This window comes from Eretmochelys imbricata, chromosome 1 (assembly GCF_965152235.1).
Source record: "Eretmochelys imbricata isolate rEreImb1 chromosome 1, rEreImb1.hap1, whole genome shotgun sequence".
Lineage (NCBI taxonomy): Eukaryota > Metazoa > Chordata > Testudines > Cheloniidae > Eretmochelys > Eretmochelys imbricata.
In genome coordinates this window covers 60,590,868-60,618,808 of record NC_135572.1, presented here as the reverse complement: position 1 = coordinate 60,618,808, position 27,941 = coordinate 60,590,868, and the positions used below count along the sequence as shown (strand labels likewise).

Below are 27,941 nucleotides of genomic sequence, written 5' to 3'. Positions count from 1 at the left end.
AAATGTTGGAACATTAAAAACGGCATCAACTGGAAAGTATTTTGACAAGTTTCCCCCTAAAAATGAAGCTGAATCGCTGCAATTTCAGGCCAGCATTTTAATAGTTTCCCTGTAGTCCTGGGAGCATATATTCCATTCAAGGAGTCTGAATTTCCTTATTGCCATATTTCTCCATATTGCTTTTCTCATATGTTTGCTTAAAGTGACTAAGCTTGTTAATGAAGCACTGTTATTCCAGATCTTCCTGTGTGACTATAAATATTTTTAGAAAATGGATTGTCCCTCCTGTAATTAAAATGTAGCAGGCCTACACTGGAAAAATTGTTTTAAGAAAATAGCAGGAGTGAAACAACCCCTTTTTCATATAATAACACAAAGATTAATTATGTAATATTCATGTATTCATTCATTCATTCATTCATTTTCTCTTTCCAGTAATAGAGAAAATGGGAAGTAGGATCATGAATCCTAAACATGCATAGTGAACTTAACATGAGAGAAGCGAATGGTATCACATTTTCTTGTACATCATACTTTGAGACCTCTATTGTACATGGAAATTTTGCAAAATTGTGATTTCAGGTCCACATTTTGTAACCAAATACATCCGTGATCTTTTCAAAGAGAGCACGTTAAATTGGATTATAATCACTTTCACTCCTTTAAAATGTGAATGCTTTTACAATGTACAAAAAGCTCATCTTTCTTACTGAGACTATCTTTACAAATATATCAAAACAAATTGACTTGTAGTTCCCTAAGATTAATTATATTTCAGTTCATTCATAAAGTGACACACAGAGCTCATTCTGTATTTACTGTTCTTTTTTCAAGTATGTGTGAGATTTTTGTGTAATTTAAATAAAAATGAGATTTTTTTAATTCAAATTAAGTGAAGTTTTTCTTTCATTTAACACTGATGTACATTTTAGGAATCTTGTCAGATATGCAGTTGGGCAGAAAGGAGGGAGAGGGGATAGTGGGCTAAAGGAACAAATTACATATATTCTCTGACTAGCTGGTCTGACCCTAACAGCATCATAGAGGTAATTTCTTTATATCTGAAGTGTAGTCCTGGATATTGCCAATATCACACACAGACATCTTCTCCTTTCATGTATTGTTTCTTTAGAAAATATATTGATTATGGCAACTGTGAGATAAATCCTGCTTTTCAATGGTATCTCCTTTACAGTATCTCATTCATCTTTAGAGATGATGGGTAACACTTTGATTCACCTTTTTTCGTTAAAAGTTCTGTCTCAGTTAAAATTCATTAGAACAGCAGCAGATTTTTATTCCTTTAACAGTAGTATTTGAGATTTGCACAGGGAGATCAAGATTAAATATGACATGTGAAGATCCATTTGATTTTTCTGCACCATTACCCTGAAGGATGTGGCATTGGTACCAGCACTGTAGGCTCTTCTTTGAGTGCTGATCCCTATGTGTTTTCCACTGTGGGGACACATGTGCTCCATGGCCCTGGAGCCGGAGAATTTTGAAAGCTGTGGCTGCTGATCCACATATTCACCCTGGCTCACCTCATGCCTCTGACAGGAGATAAAGAGTGGGTGGACCGACTGCCTCTTTGGTTCCTTCTCACCACCACATGGTTCAGGTCAGACCCTCCAGAGTCCAAAGCTTTGGAAGTATTTCTTTATCTGTTAACATATATTTAGATATCTGTAAATAATTTTTAGAAGTTTTAGAATTTAAAAGTTTTATCTAATAGTTAATAGTATTTTATAATTAGTTAGTTAGTCTCCCTGATTGGGGAACACTTCTTCCTCTGAACCCCATTTTGGATATTGGACTATGCCCAGGACTCCGGGGTTCAAAATTTGTGCTTCTTGCCTGCGATCCTTCTCAATCAGCGATGACCATCAATGCTGCATGTACTGCCTTGGGGAAGTCAGTGTCATGGCAAGGTGCAATATCTGCTGTTTGTTCCCCAGTCATACCCAAGAAGGGTGGGAATTTTGCCCAAGGAAGCAGCTTATGGAAAAGGCCATGAGGCTGCAATCGGAACTAGGCTGGGAGCCCCCCTCAGGTCCCTCCCCACCCCCGTTCATCCATCTTCCTGACTCAGCAAGGAGTGTGCCTTCTTCTCTCATGAGGCCTTGTTAAGGACTTCAGCAGGGTTTTGTCAGGAGAACAGGGAGCATTCTCATAAGCATGAAACTAAATCTTCCTCCAAATCCACTTTGAAGAAGTTGGATTCAAACCTACCTAAACCAAGCACGTCTCTAAGCTCAGCCCACAAGAACTTAGTACATTCTAAATATCAGTAGCATGACAAAGGCCACAAGTTTAGGGCTCCATTGGCACTGAATCACGATCTGCCAGCACCAATGCCTCCGGTACGTTCAAAACACAAACCCTGGGTTCCGCCAGTACTGATGAAGACCGATCACTGAGAGCATTGGCTACCCACAGTACAGTCTTTGTCTTCCATGGCTGGGTCACAGACTATCTGTACTGTGGCTCCAGCAGTTCAAATGGGCAGGACCCCTATCCCTCTAGGAAGAGCTGAGACGTGTGCTGCTCCTGAGGACATCTTTGCTCTTCCAGGTCTGGAGTCTCCTACTACATCAGGTCCCTCCCTCTCAAGAGAGGTTCTGACTCCACCAGGAGAGCCAACATTTGGGAGGAGTCTGTCTCTCATTCCATCTTTGGGCTGAGACTTTCCTCCAGTGGCACCATCAGCATCACTGTTAGGCCCAAAATTGGCTCTCTCCTCATCAGTAGATACTGACCCACCTGATGAATCATTATTCCCTCCTCCAAAACACACCTTCCTGGTCAGAAGGCCTGGAGCAGCTTGGGACCAAACTCCATCCCATCATCTGCCTCAGAACCATTGGTATCCCATGCAATGGGGACCTCTAAGATCCCTATTTGATCTATCTTATTGGCCATACTGGGTGCCATGGGACCAATACCATCCCGCAGAATTGGTCCAGTATGCTAGGGAGTTGTCCCTTCTCTTCCATTAAAGAGAGCAACCAGAACTGCCAACTGAGGAGGAGGAGTAGTATGTGCCAAATCTGTCAGTTCCATTAGAAGTGATGAGATTGCCGTCTTTGTCTCCAGATGAGGCAGTGTTTCCAATGTCTCCACCCCAACCCTCCATTACTATAAGCAATTCCAAGGACTTCCTCGCAGAATTGCAGGGGAGCTTGCAGATTCCTCTTGAGGAGGTTCAGGATCCTCAACACAAGCTACTAGACATCCTCCAGTCCTCTGGCTCCACTCAAATAGCACTCCCTGTTAATGAAGTCATCCTGGAGCCATCTAGAGCAGTCTGGCATCCCCTGGCTACCTATGCCCCAACCCCTAACAGGACAGAAAAATGGTACTATGTCCCAGCCAAACCTGTGGAATTTCTGTTCTCTCATTGGTCCAGGCTGCCACAGAGAAATCTAAGCAACAAACTCCCTAACTGATAAGGAGGGCAAGCTTCCCAATTTATTGAAAAGGAAGTTCTTTTCTTCTGGCCTCCAGTTCAGGATAACCAACTACCAAGCACTGATGGCTAAATACGAATTCCATGAATTTTGAGTAGTTCAGGACTTTGCTGACGGACTTCCGCAGCAGAACAGAGCTCAGTTGCAGGCTCTCATAGAGGAAGGCAAATTGGTTGCCAGAACCGCTCTCTAATCAGTGGCAGATAGGGCTGATACATCTTCCAATGCAAGGGCTACTGCCACTGTAATGTACAAGGAGTTGTGGCTCCAGGCTTTGGGGTTTTCCAGGGAAGTCCAGAACACTGTTGAAGATCTACCTTTTGATCAGATTGTTTAATAAGAAGACGGAGTCCTTACACACTCTAAAAGACTCCAGGGCCACCCTCCACTCCCTGGGAATATATACACTTGCCCCAAAGAGAGAATTCCACCAGCAGCCATGCAAGCCTAGACTGATGGCTCAACAGTTCTACCACCAGAGACCTTATGCGCCACCCTGTAAGAGGCAGAGGGTCCAAAAGACCTGCTTTGCCCCACACCTTCCACAGCAGGTTTCTCAGCATAATGCTAGCCCTCCGCAAAACGTTATTTGTGATGGGAGCATGAGAGCTGCAGACTACTAAGTCCTGCATCTTCTGACCCTCACATACTCTTTAGGGATTGTCTAGTCCTCTTTTTCAACACCTGGAGTTCAATGACAATGGACAAATGGGTAAGGAATGTCATCCATTCTGGCTATATGATACAGTTTATGTCCCTACCCCATCCAAAACCCCTGCCCTGCCCTCTTTTGGGGGCCACTCTCACAAGAAGATTCTCAAACAAGAAGTGGAATCCCTCTTAGAGTGAGAAGTGATAGAGCAGGTTCCTCATTAGTACCAAGGGAGGGGTTTTTACTTGACATACTTCCTAGCATCCAAAAAGAAGAGCACTGGGAGACCCATTCTCTACCTCTACCATCTTCATTTTCACACTTAAGCTTTGCATGGCTCCATTGGCATCTATAATTTCATCCCTGGAAAAGGACATGCTATTTACACCTCTCAACATGAAGGACACCTACAGTTATGTGGACATGACCGTCTCACTGGGTGATGCTCTATTTCTTCCATGGTCAGACCACTTGAACTATGCCTTCCCTCCACTACTACTCTTGCCTTGGGCTTTACACAGAATTCAGCAGGACAGGACATGAGTTATCCTCATTGCCCTCAACTGGCCCAGAAAGTTTTGATTCACAAACCTTCTACACATGCCATCTCAGGCACCAAACATTATTCCAACATTTCCTGATCTCCTGACCCAGGAGAATGGCAAGATCAAATGTCCCAACCCCCATCTGCTTCATCTCAGGATTTGGTTTTTGGATGGACATCATCCTTAAAGCTATCATGTTTTAAAGCTATACAGAACATCTTTTCTAATATTAGGAAGGATTCCACTAGAAAATTTTACCTAGTTAAGTGGAAGCATTTTTCTGTCTGTGGGCATCAGAGGTGTCCCCCTGAAAGCTGCTGCTATTCTTCTCATTCTGGACTTTATTTTTTTCCTTAAAAGACATCAGGTTTATCTGAGTGGGTGGGTGAAATTCTGTGTCCTGCGTTGTGCAGGAGGTCAGACTAGATGATCATAATGGTCCCTTCTGACCTTAGTATCTATGAATCAGCTCCTTACGGTTCATTTGGCAACAATCCGTGCATACCATCCACCTTCACAGGGCTACTCCGTCTTCATGCACCCATTGACTAGCAGATTCTGGAAAGGCCTAATCAGAATCTTTCTGCCTATAAAAAGGCCCGCTCCTCAATGGAACTTGAATCTTGTTCTCTACATATTAACTAAGCCTCCCTTTGAATCATTAGCTTCTAGCTCCATGTGTCTCCTATCTTTGAAAGTCACATACCTCATAGCTGTCACCTCAGCCAGAAGGATTGGTGAGCTTGGAGCACTGATGGTGGATCTCCTTATGCTATATTCCATACGGACAAATTTTTAATTGTTTACACCCTAAATTCACTCCAAAGTATTTTTAGAGTTTCATCTGAACCAGTCAGTTCACTTAGCTGTGTTCTTCCCAAACCCACCCTCAACCTCAGAAGAAAGGAGTATCCATGTCCTCGATGTTTGGTGAACTTTAGCCTTTTACTTGCACAGAATAAAACCAATCAGAAAGTCTCCCAGACTATTTCTTGCCATAGTGGAAAGGATCACGGGTCAGGCTATGTCATCTCAAAGTGGATCTCAGTCTGTATTTTGCTATGCTATCAGTTATCTAGTGTTCTCTTTTCTTATGGGGTAAGAGCTCATTCCACAAGAGTTCAAGCAACGTCTGTGGCACCATTTCAAGAGGTGTCTCTGGTTGATGTCTGCAAGGCAGCTACATGGAGCTCCAGGCACATGGTTGTGGGACACTGTGCCTTGGTACCAGGACTCCTCCGCTGATGCATCTTTTAGAATGGTAGGCTTTTGTTCAGCACTTGAAGAAGAGAAAGCTACATACCTTATAATAACTGGAGGTTCTTCAAGATGTGTGGTCCCAGACTGTACTGCTCTACCCTCCCTCCTTTCCCCCTGCTTTGGATCTCTTTATTCTCAGTAGAGAAAGAACTGGAGAGGCAGTCGGTCCGCTCCGCCCTTTATCTCCTTGGTTGAAAGCACAAGGTGAGCCAGGGCGCGTGCGCAGTCCTACACACGCTGCTTTCAAAATTCTCCAGCTCCTGATGCATGGAGCACATACATATACACAGTGCAATACAGATAGGGGTTCACATATCTCACGAAACTTCCAGTTACTATGAAGTAAGTTTTTTCTTGTGACATGTAGTTGTCCCAGGATATTAAAGAGACAAGGTGGGTGAGGTAATATCTGTTATTGGACCAACTTCTTTCTGTTGGTGAGAGAGACAAGCTTTCAAGCCACAGTACCTTTCCCAGACTTGAAGAAGAGCCCTGTGTGGCTTGAAAGCTTCTCTCTCACCAACAGTAGTTGGTCCAATAAAAGATATTACCTTACCCACCTTGTCTTTCTCATAGGAAGGCAGAAGCTTTCAAAATGGCTGCATCAGGCACTAAAGTTGTTTGAAATTAATGCTACAATAGCCTTAGATTTTTAAGATGAAAATTAGACTCTTCTCTTTTGCGACTTTGATCCTTGTAAGTCTGTCAACGGCTTCCATTGCTAACTGAATAAAAATATAAGTACAAATGAAGGAAATGAGATACAATATTTCACTTGTGATAGAGCTATGATGACTTTATATAATTACAAAGTTGCTTTGGATAGTTCCTATTTGGCCCTATACTGTCAGGAAACACCTGGGAAAATCAGTTACATAGTTTAAAAAAACCAACCACCCTGAATAGCCTGTGGAAGGAACGATTGCAAATGAGCGAGGCTGCATTTACCTTTCAACACTTTCTAAATTGTTTGCATAACTCCACTGATCAAAAAACCCTGCCCAAATCTTAAATATTAGAATTTGTAATCATGCCAATAGAAGATGCCACTGGGCTGCACTATTTTCAGCTGATAGTTGCTAAATTAATAGGACCTGAATCTTTGGTCCAAAATAATCTTTCTGAATCTGCTGCAAAAGCCATCTGCTTGACAGAATTTGTGGAAGTGTTGAGGAATGCCTCTGCAAAAGTGGAAAGGGACATTACTGCTGCTCTGATTTAATGACTGTCTGAATTTATTTATTTCCTATATATGATTATTTTTAAACGCTGGATGGTCATCATTATGTGATTATAACTCTAATTATTAGGCTGCGTAGAGCTCTTTGTACAGGGACCTTTTTTGTTTTAAATCTAAATAAATAAATGTTTTTTGTAATTGTATGTTTATAAATAAGTGACAAATAGAAGCAGTTGTGCAATACTAAGTTATTTCACTGTTGAGCTTTATCACTCATGGCAAAGGTTTGTCAGATTCCTCAATGTATATGTTTGTATGTACTAAAAGCACTGAATTGTAAATGTAGAATTCACGGGTCAAAAGTATAGGACACATAGCCTTCCTCCTATAAGCTACTATTTAATCTTTTACATATTTGAATGCTAATAAAATAATTAACGTCAATTGACATTTCAGTCTTGGTTTAATTTTTAAATTAATGTTTTTCTTGTTTCTTCTCAGCCCTCTGATGAAGATACTGTCAGCCTTAATGTACCAATGTCAAACATAATGGAAGAAGATCAGATTATAAAGGAAGATACGGGTCACCACATCAACCTAATCCAAGGTCTGAACGTAAAGAAGAGAAAGTTGTTAATAACAAGAATTTTCCCTGCTATTCTATATGTAATCCTGTATGAGTGCAATTCACAAAAAACTTCCCAACCCAAGTTTCTACTAACAACATGCTTAAAACCTACTCCTTCAGTTTACCACTACTTTTCCTGGAAAATTTATGAAGCATGTTTAGTTTTGTACTTCTGAGAATAATCACTTAGGCCTGAAACTACAAAGGCACTGAGGCACTTAAACCCCAGACTTAGATGCCTGCTATCTCACTCTAGGTGCCTGAATGCCTATCTCCTGCCTAAGCCCCAGAGTGATCCATGAACCAGAGTAAGGTAGGCATTTGTCTACCTAACTCGCATGCATATCCTGATCCTGTAGGCGTGCTCCGAGGCTGTCTGCTGGATCAGGTACCATTCAAAATCTGGCCACCAGAGGAGGAGGAGGACATGGAAGGTGGTGGTAGTGGTGCACTTTTAAACTTTTAGCCTAGTGGTTAGAGCACTCATCTGGGATGTGGGACAGCCAGGTTCAGTTCAGTTCCCTCCTCAGGCAGAGGTGGGGGAAAAGGAATTAAACGGGTCTCCCACTCTCTCAGGAGAGTGCTCTAACCACTGAGCTATCACATATTCTGATGTGGGGCTTCCTTAGTCTCTCCTGTTGAAGCCGTTCTACTATGTATACTTAATCATTGGGCCAGTGAGAGAGAGTGACTCTGTAGCCTGATGGTTAGAGCACCCACCTGGGAAGTGGGAGTACAAGAAATAGATCAGGTATCTGCTTCCTAGACTGACCTAAAATATACTCTAGTCTGTGTAACTTAATTTTTGTATTGTTAGTGACATTTGTTGCATTTACAATTGATTGAGTGCTTTCCATGAGTCATATTCTTATCTCTCTCACTAGTGTAATTTAAAAGTAACTCCACTGACGTGAGTAGAATTGTTCCTGAATTTAACTTGTGAGAAATCAGAATCTGGTGTCACAACATAAAATAAATTCGCATTAAAAGAAAAACGTCTACGCTTTATTAGTAGTGGTCCAGTGTAGGCCAAAGTCGTCCTCCCTGTTTTTATCATTCTTGTACCTTTTGGATTTCGTTTTAGGCTGTGTTGCTGTGCCCTACTAAATTTAAAAGGTTCCTTAAGTGACTCTGATTTAAATGCAAAGTTGAAAAAGCTGAATCAGAAATATTTTTTATATCTTTTTGGGTCTTTTGGTCTCATTTCTCATTAGTAGAATTTCGTCAGGGACCTTCTCTTATGATTCACAATAAGTCAAGAGAAGCAGGAAACCAGTTTGCTGAAGGATCACATCCCCTCACGACTGAATTTATGAGCTACATCAAGGCAAGTTTTTGATCAATTTTAAAAGAAAAAAATCTCATGACTACCATCCTAGCAAGCAGAAGTGATAAACTGTTGGCACCTTGTTCTTAATAAGAGAAGTGCAATTGATATTCATCCTCATCAGTGCAGAGCCATAGAGGGCAAACATAGGCAGATTAATCATAACTGTAATTTTAAAGCTGTAAGGTCAGGTTACCCACAACACTTATTCTAACCTAACCCTCACCCTAACCCTTGAAATCTGTCCTTTGTTTTCTTTGTTTTGTTGTTTTTAACTAGCAGATGTGTTCATCAGTAAAAGTTTACATTTTTCTTCAAGTTCTGGTCCCTGTGCATATTGCATATGTGGTACACATTTACTTAATGTGCCTGAGACTGGAGAATTTACTAGTAGTGCCTGTTGGTCCATGCCTGCACCCTTGCATTCCTCATGTTCGGTACCGAGATTATAAGGGGAGGCGTGGACTGACTGCCTCTCTAGTTCCTTCTTACCGCCACATGGTCTGAGTAGAATCCTCTGTGTCTGAAGCATCTTCATCGTCTTTTCATCTGTAAATGTGTTGTAAATTCTTAGTGTTTTACTGTTTTTGGTACTTTTCTAGTAGCTTTTCACAGTTAGTATAAAGAGGACTATACCCGAAGTTCAGGGGTTTAAGAACTTAGTATCCTGCCTCCATTTCCTTTTGGTCAGCGATGACCATCAATGCTGCCTTCGCTGCCTGAGGGAGGCTCACATCTCCACCAAGTTCAGCATCTGCCACTCCTTTCCTTCGTGAACCTGAGAGGGAGGAGAGCTTAAACTGTACCTCATGGAGAAAACCATGAGACCCCAGTGGGATTCAGGCTGGAAGGACCCCTCTGTACATTACCAGCAGTCCCTGGAGTACCCAAAACATTGGAGTCCCCCTCAAGCAGCATTTGGGACCCTTGGGGGCCCATGGGATCCCTTAGCATGATACCCTGGATCCATGCACGAGTCTGACGTGACCCTCTTCCCCTAGACAACAGCAACCAGCTCTGCCAGAGCACATGGAAGATTCAGGATTCACTGATACCAACCATATTGACAATCATAAGCTATCGTGCCATCCTCACCATCCCTGCCTGATGACCACAGGCAATGCCAATAACTTTTGCAAAGGGTGGCAACCGAACTTCATATCCCACTTAAGAAGACCCATGATACACAGCATAAGCTCCTGGACATCCTGCAGTAAACAAGGTGGTCCTGGAACCAGCCAGGGTGGGATGGCACATAAGCACATCTTGCAGCCCTATCCCTAAAATGGCTGAGATATTTTGTAGCTGTGAAAGAGACAGAATTTTTGTTCACCCATCCTAATCCCCAACTCCTTAGTAGTTCAGGCAGCCACAGAAATGTCCAAGCAGCAACAAGCTAAGACTACCCATGCAGACAAGGATACTGAATACCTCAACCTTCTAGGGAGGAAGATATTCTCATCTACCAGCCTCCAGGTTAGATTTGCTAAGTATAATTTTACAAACTACTCCAAATTTCTGTAATTTAAAGACAAACTCCAATTCTAAGCCATTCTCGATGAGGGTAAACTGGTAGCAAAGACCTCACTTCAAGACACAGTGACTTCTGTGGCTTCCATTTTTGGGGCTCCCCACTGAGGTTCTGAATACTACCGAGGATCTGGCCTTTGATGAATTTTACCTCTTTAACAAGAAGACGGATGAGTCTTTACACTCACTAAAAGGTTCCAAGACTACCCGCAACTCCCTGTGCATATATACTCTGGCCCTGAAGAGGAAACAACATTAACAGGTATACAAGCCAAGGCTCGTTCCACAGCCTTTCTACCAACAGATCCCATATGACCCACCATGCAAGTGCTAGAAGGTGCAAAGACAAAGGTTTCGAACCCCATCCACTTTGACATCATCCACCCAACCCATTCTACCAACTAAAGGTTACTTTTGAAGGGATGCTTGAGAACTGAGAACCATCATCGATGCCATCCCTAACTACTTCCTGAAGCTTTGGTGGCATACTTCCTCCACAACTGGAGGGCTATAACAACATACAAGTGGGTTCTAGATGTCATCCACTTTGGCTACATCTTCGAGTAGAGAGGCGTCTCTCCTGTCCCTGCCGCAGCCCCGGAGCTGGGACCAGGGGGTAAGCATCTCTCCCATCCCCGCCGCAGCCCTGGGGTTGAGGCCGGGGCCACAGGAGAGGCGTCTCTCCCTGCTGCAGCCCCGGAGCTGGGGCTGGGGGAGAGGCATATGCCTTCCCCCCACCCCCATAGCTGTGCATGCCCCAAGCTCCCTCAAAGCCCATCACCGTCCCCCACCTCACCACACTGTCCCCACCCACCCTACACATCCTCCACATTCACCTGTGTTTGCGGTTGATGCCCAGCCCTTGATGGTCTGCTGTGTGGCTGCACACACTTTAGAGAGAACACAGGTGAGAACTTCATTATTCGGTCCTAAACGAAATCATCACCTGAGCAGGGAATGCCATCTTGGGACTTGTTCACCTCCCAAATGAACAAGAACATCTACTATCCTGGACAGACCACCTGAAGTATGCCTTTTCTCTCATTCCACTGGTCCCGCAGGTTCTGCGGAAAATGTGCCGTGACAAAACGTGCGTCATTCTCATTGCACCCAACTGGCCCAGGCAGTTTTGGTTTCTGGACCTCCTGCAAATGTCAGCCCGTCCTCCTCTCAGCATCCGACCCCTCCCAGATATGCTAACTCAGGAGAATGGTAGAATCAGACATCCCAGCCCAAACCCTCTTCACCTCGTAGCCTGGTATTTGGAGGGGCATCAGACTTGGAGTCTTGGCATGTACACATTTAAAGGGTGTTCAAACTGTTTGTAACCACGACAGAGAAGACTCCATGAGACAATGTTGTTTAGCTAAATGAAGGTGTTTCTGTACCTGGATGCAACAAAACTAGCTAGTCTAGAAAATAGCCTGGATATCTGCTGTCTCTGGAGCTATCTCCTCGCTCTCAGATACCGGATCTTTCTTTTAGCTTGCTGTGGGTACACCTAGCAGCAATCAGTGCCCTCCACATTTGGGTAGAGGACTATTCTGTATTTACTTACCCGATAACTGCCAGATTTCTGAAGGGTCTCACTAGGATCTTCCTACCAGTAGTAAAGCCAGCACCGCAATGAGACCTTAATCTTTTTCTCTCAGTACTTACCAGACTACCCTTTGAATCATTGGCTACATGTTCAGTGTCCAACCTGTCAATGAAGGTCACCACCTTCATCACAGTCACTTCAGTCAGGAGGATGAGTGAACTGGCAGCACTCATGACCGACCCACCATATTCCACATTCCATAAGGAAAAAGAAAAGGAGTACTTGTGGCACCTTAGAGACTAACCAATTTATTTGAGCATGAGCTTGCTCATGCTCAAATAAATTGGTTAGTCTCTAAGGTGCCACAAGTACTCCTTTTCTTTTTGCAAATACAGACTAACACGGCTGTTACTCTGAAACCTGTCATAAGGAAAAAGTTTCCCTTCACCTCCATCCAAAATTCACCCTGAAGGTAGTCTCTGACTTTCACATAAATTAATCAATTCACTTGCTGGTATTCTTCCAAAAACTCATGCTTCCAGTGAAGAGAGGAGACTTCATTCCCTCAACGTCAGATTATCTTTAGCTTTTTATCTGCAAAGAACTAAACCTATTAGGAAAACTCTCTTCTTTCTCCCTGTGGCAGAGCGATCATGGGGACAAGAGTGATCAGCTCATAGGCTGTCTAAGTGGACCTCTAGCTGCATCTTCTTTGCAATCAGTTAGCACAATTCCCTGGGCAGTTTTAGGGTGGCTACCTGGAGTTCTGTGCACACCTCTTTGAAGGATTATGCTTTAGCCAAGCCTCCTTTTCAGATGAGTTGTTGGGAAAGTGGTATTACAGATCTCTAGACTACCAGCATCTTCTCACCGCCTCCTCTTTCCACAGTCACCCGCCTGTGGAATACACATAGGGACCAGCACTTGAAGAAGAAATGGAGGTTAGTTACTGGTAAATGGAGGTTTGTGAGATGTGTGCTCCCTATCTGTGTTCCACTACCTGCCCTCCTTCCCCTCCACTTTGGATCATGTCTGGGTTCACGGTGGAGAACGAACTGGAGAGGCAGTCGGTCCACACCTTCACTTATACCATTGGTACTGAGCACCAGAAACCCAGGGCACAGGCATGGACCAACAGACATCATTTCAAATTCTCCAGTCTCAGGCACATGGAGTGCACGCACACCATGCACGAAATACAGGTAGGAACCACACATCTCAAAGAACCTCCAATTACAGGTAAATAATTTCCATTTATATTTTTAATTAGACAGTGTTTTCATGCATTCATAGGCTACAGTGATGCCAAAAGATGATGGGTTATAAATGTGCATTTAGTTTGTAAAGATCTTAGCAGAAACGTCAAGATCTCCAAAGACAAAGGATATCATCTGCTGTTCGGTAAGCTGCGTAAGGATGTACTTCTCCTGAAAAATATAGTGAATAAGGTTCAGTGACTACCTTTCTCATAGGAGTCTGTTTGTAGCACTGATAGCAGGAAGGTGTGTGTGGTCATGGAGGAGTTAGAGCTATGGATAAGTTTAATGAATTACGTAGAAAGCCATGGGCTTTTTCCTCATCAGAAACTTTGGAATTGTATTCATCTATATTTCTCTTATATACTGTAGTAATCTACATCATTACTAGTGAAAACTAAGGTGGCTTTACAGTAGGTGTGAGAATGCACACTGTCAGCCATTGTTCCTGCTTTGCCCCTTTCACTGCCTTCATGGTTAGTTGGTTAATCTTTGTGAAAAAATCACTCTTGTATTGCTGCAAGGGTTAGTGAACACTTTGGCTGTTAGCTATGTTGTATTCAGCTGTGTAAATAGCATCTGCCAAGGGAATACTGTAGCTTACACTTCTGACTGTTTTCAGAATTGGTCTGAGACTTCTCTTAGGTTGCTCCATTGTACCTCTCTGTAGTTTTCTAAATTGCGTGTTCTTCATTTTCATTATCCTCTGCTCTCTATTTTATTGTGGAATTGGATCTTTGGCATTCCTGAATAATATCTCTCTGAGAAAGTTGCAGTAAAATCCTTATAAACGATCCATAAATCATTCATGAATACAGCCACTTTGTAATTCATGAATTTCAGCTGGTTCATTATGTAATGTAACATAACACGATTTTTGGACCGATTTCATCATTTATCCCATAATAGTAGGATTTCTATGAAACTTTTTATGCCAAGGTTTGAACAATGTTTATTTTTATATGAGAATTTGTTTGCTGTCCAGTTTTGCCAAATTTTAAGGACGAGTGTATTCCACTATGGTCACAAGAAGTTGCATTTTACAGTAATGTTGTGGTTGGGCAGGCAGGTCTTGTCTAGATTGAAAGGCCAGAAGAGACCATTGATCATCTCATCTGGATAGCCTCTTGACCAATTTGTACCTTTTCACCGAGAGATCTAGGAAATGATCCAAAGAGGTCCTGTGTACTTGCCATCAAATTCCTTTATGAGAGAAAAGTGCTAGATAGCCACAGTGGAGAGAATGGATGTGGTTTCCTGACCTCTTAGAAGTGAAGGGAAAAGAACTTCTAGGTGTGCAAAAGAACTTGCCTTTTTGCAGTCCTTCCCACTATTTCCTCTAGCAGCAGCGCTCTTGCAGGTGTCATTCTACCAACGGCAGGGCCTCCCTGGTAGTCTTGCAGTAGCAGCCATAGAGGGCATATACATTAAGAACAGTGTAAAAAAAAATCCCCAAATGCTCTCAGCCCTCAGTGGCCTCTGCAAAAGAAAATGTAAACTGCTTAATTTAAAAATGTTTTTGTAAAACAACCAATTTCAAATATAATTACTTGTATCAAATACCTACATTTCTAGGGTGACTAAAGCTATCTGAAACGTGCAGTTATCCAATACATCCATGTTGCTTGTTATGTTATTGCTTACTGGATATATAAACACATCCTACAGTATCATTAAATGTGGCAAGTGTTTATTGCTGGGATATTCTCTGATATTATTAGGGAGAGTTTTTTATGGATGTTGGCTATATGGGATGTAATGTATCATCTCTTGGAAAAAGGGCAGGGATTAAAAGAAAGGGTCAATGAAACTAAAATTTCTATTTTGTTTTGGTTTGCATTTTTCATTTAAAAATCCTGACTTTTTTTCACCCGCCCAGCTCTAATATACACTAATATAACGCTTTACATCTCCAAAGCACTTTACAAACATCACGTACTTAATTTTCACATCTCTTTTGTGAGGTAGGTAATTAATGTTATCCCTGCCTGATATATGGACACATAGGCATAGAGAGATTAAGGGAGACAGTTTTTTCTCTTGAGAATCAACATGGTGAGGTAGAAGGAAATGGAAGGCTTCACTCTACTCTCTCCTCCCTCAAACTGGATCTTATATCAGAAGCTGCCATTAAATGCCTGTTGTGCATTAACACTTTCTCCCCTCTAAGGTGTGCTATAGAACTATTGGCTATTCCCTCAACAATGCCCTCAGCCTTGCTATAATCTAGCATTTTCGGCACCTCATTGTAGAGTGTGTTGCAGAGCTTAATTCAGTGATGCAGAGGTGCTGTTAAAGAATTTCAGAATGGGAAAAATGTTGCCTCAGATGTGGATTTTGATACCCTCTTGATGCTAATGACAGGTGAGATTAGCAAAAGTGCTTGAGCTAACAGTCCACAGGTTTTATGGGGGGGAGGGGTTGAGGCAAGGCATTTTCCTTATCGATCTGCAAGAGTTCGAATTTGTTGGGCTCTTTAGTTCACACTGCAGATCTTATATATTTGTTTCCCAAGATGTATTTTGGGAAGGTAGGAGACTTTAAGGCTGGTATAAATTATGGAATCATATCCACACGAGAGTTTGAACCAGTTTACCTAAATTGATTTAAAACATAACTTGTTCAAATGGTTCAACTTGCAATAGAAACAAGGCCTTAGTTTTAGTGGGTTTGGGAGGATTTTATATTTGAGATTTGTCCTAATTTGTGTGCTTTATTCTTTAATTTGTGTACGTATACCCAAAGCTTCAGATGGTCATCTTTTAAAATAAATTAACATAAATAATGGTTAATGCAGATTTCTGAAATATATGGTGGGGAGCATAGTTATTCTTCATTGTATAAAATACCTGCATTTTCTATTGGAGAGATCAAATGCTTCATTAATCACTTAATGAAAAATAACAGATGAAAAGAATGGCTTTATTTGTGGTATTGGGCACTGACTTTGGGAATAAAGTCATATTTTCTGATGAGAAATGTTAGAGAAGCCAGTGCACACAATTCAGTGATACATCTGGCAGAATCAGACTGCATTTTATTGGTGCAGGGTTCCTGAGATGGATGTGCCAAACGCATGGCCTTGAAAATAGTCCTTTTGTCTGTTGTTCATTCCCTGCCAGTGCAAGTGCACATCCTTTCAGACAGCTTCCGTCCTTACTGGCCCCTGAATTAATTCAATGTTTCTGCATGTTGGAGATGAAAATGAAAGCAAATGTATAAAGTGCCAAATGGAAATATAAGTGTCGGATGCACCTTTACAAATATTAACCATCAGTTCATAATTATGGATGCACTTGGTAGCAACTCCACAGTTGGAGTTCTGTTATAAAATGGGGTTAGAATGAGGCACGAATTCTTGTTTTTTTTCCCCTAAAAGTAGGTGACAGACTGGTGTGCAGTTTCCCACAATTAGTTTTTACGATGTAAATTTTCTATGAGGTCTATGTTTTGTTTCTTTTAATACTTTCTAACAGGAAGCCTTTGAATTAGGGCTCTGGTTAAAATGTATCATTGGCAGATCTACTTTCATCATTAACCAATATTGCTTTAAAGTATTATCTATCCACACAAAACTTAGTAGAAAGGTGGGCCTTGAGAAGATCTGGTTCTTTTTTAAAAAATGAATTGAATGTGATTTGTAGCCATTATTCACATTATAACTGAAAGTGTATGCACTGTGTGCACCAACCGTGTTGGAGGGGAGCTGAGCAGGTGCAGACTAGCTTTGTTGACCAGACCATGTGGTAGGAAGATGGGTACAAACTAGCCTGATTGACATAGGGTGGGTTTTGGGCAATTAACCTGTTTGACGGGTGGTGGACAAACGCAATTTTGATTGATTAATGGAGGGTTGGATGAGCACCTACAAAGCCTGATTGATGAGGACTAAACACACACACAACCTCCACCGTGAGGAGCTACACTTGTCTGTAAGAGTGTATCTTTCATCATATAAATGTACCTGCTGACAAATAAATATTTTCCTACTGCACTTCAAACGCCAACCCCAGTGTTCCGCTCCTTCCTTCCTCATATATTGCCAATCCCCAAGTACACATTAAAAAAACCTAGAAAATGAATGGAGCAAAACTTTGTTATGAAGCACTCAGGATTACTGTACACGTCTGACACAAACCCATCGAAACAAGGAAATGAGAAGTGACCTAAATTATTCTTTCTCCACCCACAAGCACACATCTTTACATTATCACAACTACAGTACAAAACAGATCATGCACCACTTAGCAACAGAGCTCTTTGTGTATTAATCCATCTTTAAATAGTGACAGAATGGTCTTGATTCTTCTCCCACATTTGGGAGTTTAACACCAGTGTAAATCCACTGATTTCAATGGAGTTACTCCTGATTTAGTGTGGCGTAATTGAGAGAAGAATTAGGCTCATGCTTAATTGGTGGGTTATTTGCATACATCTGAAGGATATGAGAGAAAATGGGGGCATTCAGTCATAATTCTCAAGTTGGTTGACTTATTTTTATATTTAAATGAGGTTAGGCTTTGCCCTCAATAAAATGTGACAATTTAATGAAAGTTGGTGTAATCAGTATCTTGGTTGGGGGTGGAGAAATAGCAATGAAGCACAGACTTTAGATTGCTTCAATTAACTACTCTAAACTGATAAAGGAATTAGGTCAGTGCTTAGTCAGAAGAGGAAACTTATTATCTGTCTACTTTAATAGCAAATTTCTGTCCTAATGTTCATTATAATGTCTGTTCACAGGGCAGAGAGGCAGAATGTGATGAATTATTGCGAATAGAAGAAGATGCACACTGGCAAACAGAAGGAATGTAAGTATTCATTTATGTACATAATGAAATAATATTGGTTATCAATTTTAGGTGACCTAAATTTAATTTGCCTTTTGAGTATTTCCTTACCAGCTTCTTGTTTTGTATACAAGGAAGCATAACATTTATATAACAATAGAATTTGTCTGCATTTTGGTATTTTTAGTGCATTGATTAACACAGTGAAAATTATATTAAAATGCTGTAATACTGTATTATATTTAAGGAGAGGGCAGGTGTTGTTCAACTAGACACTGACATTACATCTGCTAATAGTATTTGTAAAAGGGCTGTGTCAACCTTTTTAAGGCCAAAGTTTGACCTATGATAAAAATGTTATAATTTGATTGGAAAAATGCTGAAACCTAGGGGGTGTGTGTGTGTATGTTTTAACACACTTTCCTGGCCTTGTAATAATAGTGAATTCAAAACCACTGTTTCAAGACTGGTGCTGACAACTGTCAGTCGATGAACATACATGAAACAGATAAGTTACAATGAAAGGAAACTGTTAATTGAAGGGTTTGCTAAGCAAAGCAGCAGTGTTTGTTTCTGCTTTGCCAAAAGTTCAAATGAAAAAAAAATCAGTAGTTGCCAAAAGAATAAACAAAAATTAGGTGCTTTTAAAGCTTTTAAAAGCACTACAAACATTGAAAACTAAAGGGTAAAATGCTATTTTAAAACCTGCCAGTGTCTCCCTCATACTAGAACAATAAACTTTATTAATCAAGGGAAAAAATTGTTGGTAATTAAATTTATTTCAGCGTCGGAAGTCAGGCTGTTTAAATTGATTGAAATGATAGATGGTGGAATAACTATTTAGTTCATCGGCTTCTAAACTGACTTCCTAGTTTCCACACGAAAATTGCCAAATCCTACATCTGTATATTAATTGGCACAAATGCAGGGTTTTGCAATACAATTTAAATAGCCAATTTGAAAATATTGCCCATTGATTTAAATTCTAACTCCTTTGATACTCACCCTAGTGTCTTTGTTTCCTACCGTAGAACGAATACATCAAATAAGCAAAGTATTGATATAGCCATGATAGATCATTTAAAAGAAGCAGTAGATTTGCTGCAAGATCCCAACAGGTATGCTCATATCAGAGGGTCTCCTGTTGTAAGTAATACATTGTATGGGAAATTCTGTGAGGATCAAAGTCAAAAAATGCTCTCTCACTCTTTTTTTTTTTTTTTTTTTTTCCATGACTAAATGCCTTCTGCCCTGCATGAATGCGATGTGGGATGTTAACTAGACAGCAGGGGATATGGCATGGTGCCTGGAAGGGCATGGGGGATGCAAGAATGCACAGTTTGCAAGATGGGTCTGGCTTCTCCTCCTCTTCGGATCCTTCACCTTTCCATTGCCTGAGGGTGAGGGGACTGGGCTGGCTGACTGGCTCTTACATACCCCTCCCACCATTTAAACTTTTCCAAGCTTTTCAATAGCTTCTTATACTTGTTAGCTGCCCTGCCCCCCTTCCCTTTAGTTGTAGCATAGGAGTTGTATTTTCAGCATACTTCTGGACTGTCTAATTGTCTGTTTTGGGATGAGGGAGAATTTTTCCCATTGGGTCAAATTGACTGAGTGGGTTTTTGTTTTTTTTTAAATCTTTGTCATAGTGTTATGGAGGCTGAATTAGGTTGAAAGCAATAGAACTTGAAAGCTTAACATTAGGAAAGGTACGGTTGGCTAGTTTGTCGCAACTAGTAGGTAAATGCTAAAAGGGTCAGCTCCCAGAAATAAATGAGACATGGGGTTTCACTAGTTGACCTCATGCCTATAGGAGATGGGGCCACCTGAAGTATTCAGGGAGCAGTAGAGAGGATTCCGAAGTGAGGAGAGTCCTAGGGGCAGTTTGAGAAGGGTCTAACCTGAGTTATTGGTTATAAGGTGGGAGTTTTGTATCACCACAATGGAACCAGTTAAATGTCTGGTATGTGAAAGCAGGGGGTGGTGCATAGCCCCCCTATTCCATGTTAAATTAATAAAGTTGTGGCCTGACATTTAAATTTATCCCTGCATCTGTCATTCAGTCACCTGAATGTTCTGATTAAAGTATGTTTGTCTGTTGAAGTTATTTGTTAGCATACAAGGTGTTCTTCAGGAATGGGTTATCAGATGTTCTTAATTTGACAAGCTAATAAAAAAGAAAATTAATTGTTATGTGACCTTTTGACTAAGAGTAGCTTAGATATAATCTTCCCTGGATAGTATGCACTAGATTCCCATGATGTTAACACAGTGGTGTCCAAACTTTTCTGTCGCTATCTCCCCACCCTTACCGGAAATAGAATCTGTCCATGCCCCTCCCCCCCTTCATTACTGCACAGTTGGCTCAACAGAGAAGCTTGGGGGAGCAGCTGGGGCTTGGGGGCAGAGCTGGGGCTGGGGACAGAGCCAGGGGCAGAGTGGAGCTGTGGCCAGAGCAGGGGGTACAGTGGAGTTGCAGCTGGGGCGAGAGCTGGGCTGGGAACGGAGCTGCAGCTGGGACCAGAGGTGGGCAGGGGACAGAGTGGGGCTGCATGGTGCCTCCCCACGCTCTGTGGGGGCTGGCCCTGTCACGCCCCCCCCCAAACATTCCTCTACACCCCCTTAAGGTGGTGCACCCCACAGTTTGGGAACCACTGTGTTAACAGGAACTGTAAATGTAATAGAAAACATAGATGAAGAAAAGCTAATTAATCCAGCCATCTAGTTGTACAGAACTGTTCCCCACAATGGTTTTTCTGATGCTTTGTATAGCCTAATTTAAACTTTTTCTAGGGATGCATTAGAAAAAGAATATAATCCCCAGTCTATACTTGCAATTGCCCAGTGGGAGTAGGAGCAGGCCCTTTGTGAATGAACAAAGGATCAGTTTTTTCAGTTGTTCTAGTGAATGTATTGCCTGCTCACTTTGAAAATATTTCCCCTTTTAGTTCAGAAGATGAATTTACTTTAGCTCGTGCTGGACAGTTGTCTCTCTAGAAATGTTTGTTAGTTTTGAAATAGGTAAAGCAGATGTTTTTACTTTGTAAAAGAGAAATAAGCTTGCCAGTTAGAAAAGTTTGTTCATATTAGTTCTGGATTCAGTAAATTCAACATTTCAAGTGGCATTGCTTCTGCACCTCACCTGAGGCGTTCTCTTTCAGTTGGAACAAGCGTTGCTATTTAAAAAAAAAAAAAAGTTTAAAAAATGTGTTAATTAATCATAACTACGAGAAGGTCTTGTTTGTCACTTAATTACTCAGTGCTGTAACCCATAACAGTACACATCTCCTTTCCCCTACCAAACCAAGAAGAGACATTTAAAAATGTAATGAATTGTTGTTTTAATATTTCAGTTTAACTAGGTTTCTTATTCTGAATATATGTTATGAAGCAAATATATTTGCAATACTCACGTCTGTGAATATTCAGATGGGCCATTTATTTCAAATACTGCTGTTCAGGATAGCCAATCATGCTGTACATATATACAAAACCAGTAAAGAGAAATGTAGAAAATAAAATATGTAGGTTATTCTTTTTCTTTGTGATTTTAAGATGTGCTTAATTACATATCTATAGTCTGAACAGTAAAGAGCAAGTTGCACTATTTTCCCAGTTGGTATTTTGCTATTTTTGGCAGTTCCAACCCACTTCTAAAGAATAATGGGAACTAGTATTCTGTTGGATTTGCGTATGTACAGTTGAATAAAAATTTGTATAACCTACTAACCAAGGTTTAATATTGTAGTCTTGCATTTGGGTACTGAAGTGAGTGGTGTGTAGATGGGGAGTTGTAAGTAGTTGAACAAGTTAGAAGAAAACCATCATTTAATATACCCATTTTTAAAAATTAAATACTTAATAGAACGTTCATCAAAGATATACCCCAGTGCATTGTTTTTATTTCAAACCTTACAGATTAAGCATGGATATTACAGAGAGCAGTGGTGTGAATCTGTATCCCATGGAACCAGCAACAGATTTAGAATTACAGGAGTCTACAGTAAAGTGTGTTTATATTCCTTTTTCAGAAAAATAATGGATTTGCTAAATTTCATATTCAAGATTCTACACTTCAGAATTTAATTGTTGTGTTTTGTATATCCACATACAGTGGCCAAATGCAGATGGAGGAGGCTCCTATCTATCAGGTACGTTGTCACTGTATTACAAAAGATCCAAGAGAGACACTGAAAATGGGTCACCAATTACATTAGCTATTGGACCAGTAAATGAACAAAGTTTAGTGGTCTGCAAGAGAAAAATGTAGCTGCAGTTATTTTCAAAATTTCGCATATCATTTTGTAAAATTAATTTTGCTTTCACAAATTTTTTAAATAGCTCAAAAGGACTTTTTTAATGTACAGAGATTTAGTTATTTTTAATCTCTGTAGTCCTTTGCCTTCACTGTGGCGACTATGCTTGTTGCTGCAATCATAAATCTGCCTGCAATTGTCCCATTGAGCCAAATACTTCAAGTATTGTAATGGCCATAAAAATAGATGAACAGTCTGCAGCCCTTCGCTAAATGCACTCTTGTTTGTTTTTCTTCCTACCCTATCATTCCACTGTTCACTACCACTGTGGGATTGCTCTTCACAGTATTTGTACAAAACTACTTGTTATAGTGTGTTAAGAAAAAGTTGGGTATTTGTTTCTGATCCCCAGCAGTGTGCATAAAGTCTCAACAGATGTGTACATTGCAGAATGAAAATGCTGAGGAGGAACTAGAATTTCAGAAGAGGAGAGAATTGATTATAGAGAAAACCAAGACTGAAGCCAAAATAGCATGTGAGCAGGATGAGAAGCAACTACTGAGTCAGGTATGGAGGAGCCTGGGTACAACATATTTATCTAGTCCTAGGACCTTGAAAAGGGATTCCAAAGAATGTTATCCTATTCGTTGGTGTGCAAGTAGAACTATTGTTCTATAGGATAAAACATGACTACTCTGGGGGTTTATGCCTTACCATGAACATAACAACGGCCATAGTGAGTCAGACCAGTGGTCTATCTAGCGAAGTATCCTGTCTCTGACAGTGGCCAGTGCCAGTTGCTTGAGGGAATGAAAGAGCAGGATAATTTCAAGTGACCCCTCCCCTGTCTTCCAGTCCCACCTTCTGGCAGTTGGTGGTTTAGGGAAACCCATAGCATGGGGTGGCATCTCTGCCTTCTTGGCTAATAGCATTAATGGACCTATCCTCCATGAATTTACCTAATTCATTTTTAACCCTTTTATAGTTTTGGCCTTCACAATATCCCCTGGCAATGAATGTCATGGGTTGACTTTGCACTGTGTGAAGAAATACTTCATTTGGTTTGTTTTAAACCTTCTGCCTATTAATGTCATTTGGTGACCCCTAGTTCTTATGTTATGTGAAGGGGTTAATAACACTTCCCTATTCCCTTTCTCCATTACCATTCATGAATGTATAGAACTCTACCATATCCCCCTTAGTCATCTTTTTTTTAAGATGAACAGTCCCGGTCTGTATCTCTTCTCGTCAAAAAGCTGTTCCATGCCCTTAATCATTTTTGTTGCCTTTCTCTGCACCTCTTCAATTCTAATATATCTCTTTTGAAATGGGACTATCAGAACTGCACTCAATATTCCAGGTTTGGGTGTATGGTGGATTTATATGGTGACATTATCATAATTTGTTTTATCTCTCTCTCTTTCCTAATGGTTCCTAGCACTCTGTTAGCTTTTTTGATTGTTTCTGCACATTGAGCAGATGTTTTCAGAGAACTATCCACGATGACTTCAAGATCTCTTTTTTGAGTGGTAACAGCTAATTTAGACCCCATGATTTTATATGTATAGTTGGGATTATATATTCCAATGTACATTACTTTGCATTTATCAACATTGAATTTTATCTGCCATTTTATCATCCAGTCGCATAGTTCAATGAGATCCCTTTGTAACTCTTCAGTCAGCTTTGGACTTAACTATTTTGAGTAATTTTGTATCATCTGCAAATTTGCCACCTCACTGTTTACCCTCTTTGTCCAGATCATTTATGAATATGTTGAACAGCACAGGTCTCAATACAGACCCTACGGGAGCACTGCTATTAATCTTTTAAGGATTTGGCTCTAGAATAAAAATAAATAAGAATTAGCTCCTGGGGGAGAGGAACTGGTGTATTGAAATTCAGCATAGCAGGAGACATTTATAATGGAGATTTTGTAAAATACAGTGACTTTAATTTTGTAGGAAAAGAGAGGACACAACACCTAGCAGGATTTGGCCCTTCAATAAAGTTGAAAAAATATTTCTTCAAGATATATGTGTTATTAGGCTATTGTAAACAATAGTGTTTAAAACACAAAAGTTTAATTTTACAAGAAAAAAACTATTTACACGTTGAAGTAATTATTAATCTTCAAGATATCTTGGTTTTTGAATGTGTTGTAGTCATCAAAATTTAAGATGTCTGAAACCTGTGAATTTTTGTTGATATTTATTATCTTGAACCTTGATTTTGACAGTGTCCTTGCAACAAGCCACAGAGAATATAGTCATATATCATTCCACATACAATTAATTTGCTAATTCCTTTAATATCTTCTGTGTATCCAGAATCTCTAATTGTGTATCTTGAATTTCTTTTTTGAGTGATTGCACTTGTCCATTTCACTGTAGGTTGTGTGTGTGTGTCTGTGCCTCATGCGTAAGGCTACGATTTAGTCACGGGTATTGTTAGTAAATGTCACCGATAGCACACGGGCAATAACCAAAAAGTCACGGCCAGTGACCTGTCAGTGACTTTTAGTAAAAATATCCCTAACTAAATTCTACCTGCTTCAGGGGGGGCCCACCTGGGGCCCTGCCATCGCTGCTTCTCCGGGTGGGGGGGCAGCCCAGGGCCCCGCCACCACCATGTGTGCTGGGAGGGGGCATCCTGGGGCCCTACCGCTCCCACGCCAGGCTAGGGGTGGCCTGCGGCGCCACTGTTGCTCCTGAGCCACTGCTCTGGGCCAGCACCTGGGACCCGTTGTCTGGGGCCACTGGAGCAGCAGCCGGTGCAACTGGACCCAGAGCAGCCCCAGCAGGGTGGTCCTGTGGTTAGCTGCTGCAGCTGCGGAAGTCACGGAGGTCCCAGAAAGTCATGGAATCCGTGACTTTCCATGACCTCCATGAAAGATTTGCAGCCTTACTCATGAGCAGTTAGAGAAGATTTTCCCCTCAGCATTTTTCCCTGTCAGGGCTGCATGAGTACCGTTTTTCATCAGTGTTATAAAAGTGACTTTTTTGATATAGCATGATTATTATATACTGTAACATATCTGGCCTGTTGAGCAGGTAGTGCCAGGATGTCTGTTATGGACTTAGACCCCTTTAGCTGTGGGGTTGATGAAAGCTGTCGTCTCCAGGCAGGACACATGATGAAGAGGGATCTACTGACTTAGAGTGCTCTTATTCAGTCTAGAGAAGATGAGGGTTGATTAAAACCCTGAGGGAAGTCCTTTCATGAAGACTTGGCAGGAGCCCTAGGAGGTACACAGGAAAGCCTATGCAGTGGGGAAGGGTGTGTCTTCTCCCATCCCAGCTTGCTGAAAGTTGGAAGCAGTCTTAGTGGTTGGGGCCAAGTGTTCTGCATTGCTTTGTTTGTTCCAAAACTTTTTTGCAGTAATAAAGCTGGCCCTGAGGAAAAGGTGTTGCATTGAACTGTGGTTTGGCCTTTATTTTACCTTCCATAACTGGTGTATCTGCCCACTGGCTTACATATAAATGATATGTTAGTACTTGTAAGTCATGTTGTGAAATATGCAGCATACATTGTCAGTCTGATCCTGTTTAAAGAAGTGGCAAAAGTTAAGTTGTACCATTATTGTAGAACTGACTCCTGGTAAATCTTTAAATCTATATTAAAATAGTTTTGTTTGGTGCTTGTTTAAATTATGACAGGTTTCAGAGTAACAGCCGTGTTACTCTGTATTCGCAAAAAGAAAAGGAGTACTTGTGGCACCTTAGAGACTAACCAATTTATCACTCTCCTGCTGGTAATAGCCCATCCAAAGTGACCACTGTCTTTACAATGTGTATGATAATCAAGGTGGGCCATTTCCAGCACAAATCCAGGTTTTCTCCCCCCCAAACACACACAAACTCACTCTCTTGCTGGTAATAGCTTATCCAAAGTGACCACTCTCCCTACAATGTGCATGATAATCAAGGTGGGCCATTTCCAGCACAAATCCAGGTTTTCTTACCCCCCCACCCCCATACACACACAAACTCACTCTCCTGCTGGTAATAGCTCATCCAAACTGACCACTCTCCTTACAATGTGTATGATAATCAAGGTGGGCCGTTTCCAGCATAAATCCAAGTTTGAACAGAACGTCGGGGGGGGGGGGGGTAGGAAAAAACAAGGGGAAATAGGCTACCTTGCATAATGACTTAGCCACTCCCAGTCTCTATTTAAGCCTAAATTAATAGTATCCAATTTGCAAATGAATTCCAATTCAGCAGTTTCTCGCTGGAGTCTGGATTTGAAGTTTTTTTGTTGTAAGATAGCGACCTTCATGTCTGTAATTGCGTGACCAGAGAGATTGAAGTGTTCTCCGACTGGTTTATGAATGTTATAATTCTTGACATCTGATTTGTGTCCATTTATTCTTTTGCGTAGAGACTGTCCATTTTGACCAACGTGCATGGCAGAGGGGCATTGCTGGCACATGATGGCATATATCACATTGGTGGATGTGCAGGTGAACGAGCCTCTGATAGTGTGGCTGATGTTATTAGGCTCTGTGATGGTGTCCCCTGAATAGATATGTGGGCACAGTTGGCAACGGGCTTTGTTGCAAGGATAGGTTCCTGGGTTAGTGGTTCTGTTGTGTGGTATGTGGTTGTTGGTGAGTATTTGCTTCAGGTTGGGGGGCTGTCTGTAGGCAAGGACTGGCCTGTCTCCAAAGATTTGTGAGAGTGTTGGGTCATCCTTCAGGATAGGTTGTAGATCCTTAATAATGCGTTGGAGCGGTTTTAGTTGGGGGTTGAAGGTGATGGCTAGTGGCGTTCTGTTATTTTCTTTGTTAGGCCTGTCCTGTAGTAGGTGACTTCTGGGTACTCTTCTGGCTCTATCAATCTATTTCTTCACTTCCGCAGGTGGGTATTGTAGTTGTAAGAATGCTTGATAGAGATCTTGTAGGTGTTTGTCTCTGTCTGAGGGGTTGGAGCAAATGCGGTTGTATCGCAGAGCTTGGCTGTAGACGATGGATCGTGTGGTGTGGTCAGGGTGAAAGCTGGAGGCATGTAGGTAGGCATAGCAGTCAGTAGGTTTCCAGTATAGGGTAGTGTTTATGTGACCATTGTTTATTAGAATTATAGAATCATAGAATATCAGGGTTGGAAGGGACCTCAGGAGGTCATCTAGTCCAACCCCCTGCTCAAAGCAGGACCAATCCCCAATTTTTGCCCCAGATCCCTAAATGGCCCCCTCAAGGATTGAACTCACAACCCTGGGTTTAGCAGGCCAATACTCAAACCACTGAGCTATCCCTCCCCCCCAAGCACTGTAGTGTCCAGGAAGTGGATCTCTTGTGTGGACTGGACCAGGCTGAGGTTGATGGTGGGATGGAAATTGTTGAAATCATGTTGGAATTCCTCAAGGGCTTCTTTTCCATGGGTCCAGATGATGAAGATGTCATCAATATAGCGCAAGTAGAGTAGGGGCATTAGGGGACGAGAGTTGAGGAAGCGTTGTTCTAAATCAGCCATAAAAATGTTGTCATACTGTGGGGCCATGTGGGT

The 27,941-nt window shown here is 41.4% G+C and overlaps 1 protein-coding gene across 8 annotated transcripts in view; it reads left to right on the top strand.

Annotated features, from left to right (window-relative positions):
• Window positions 1–27,941, top strand: part of LRCH1 (leucine rich repeats and calponin homology domain containing 1) — a 237,738-nt gene that overhangs the window by 157,151 nt on the left and 52,646 nt on the right. For 4 of the 8 annotated variants that reach the window (XR_013345476.1, XR_013345472.1, XM_077811500.1 and 1 more), the window contains 7 exons: window positions 7,609–7,714; window positions 8,950–9,062; window positions 18,132–18,199; window positions 19,210–19,296; window positions 22,097–22,186; window positions 22,293–22,329; window positions 22,885–23,001. Coding sequence is in view for 3 of the 8 variants with exons in the window: in XM_077811500.1 (XP_077667626.1) it covers window positions 7,609–7,714; window positions 8,950–9,062; window positions 18,132–18,199; window positions 19,210–19,296; window positions 22,097–22,186; window positions 22,293–22,329; window positions 22,885–23,001 (618 nt within the window). In the remaining 5 variants the exon portion in view is untranslated. The remainder of the gene's footprint in view (window positions 1–7,608; window positions 7,715–8,949; window positions 9,063–18,131; window positions 18,200–19,209; window positions 19,297–22,096; window positions 22,187–22,292; window positions 22,330–22,884; window positions 23,002–27,941) is intronic. The other 4 variants (XR_013345473.1, XM_077811513.1, XR_013345474.1 and 1 more) reach the window with 3 other exon arrangements.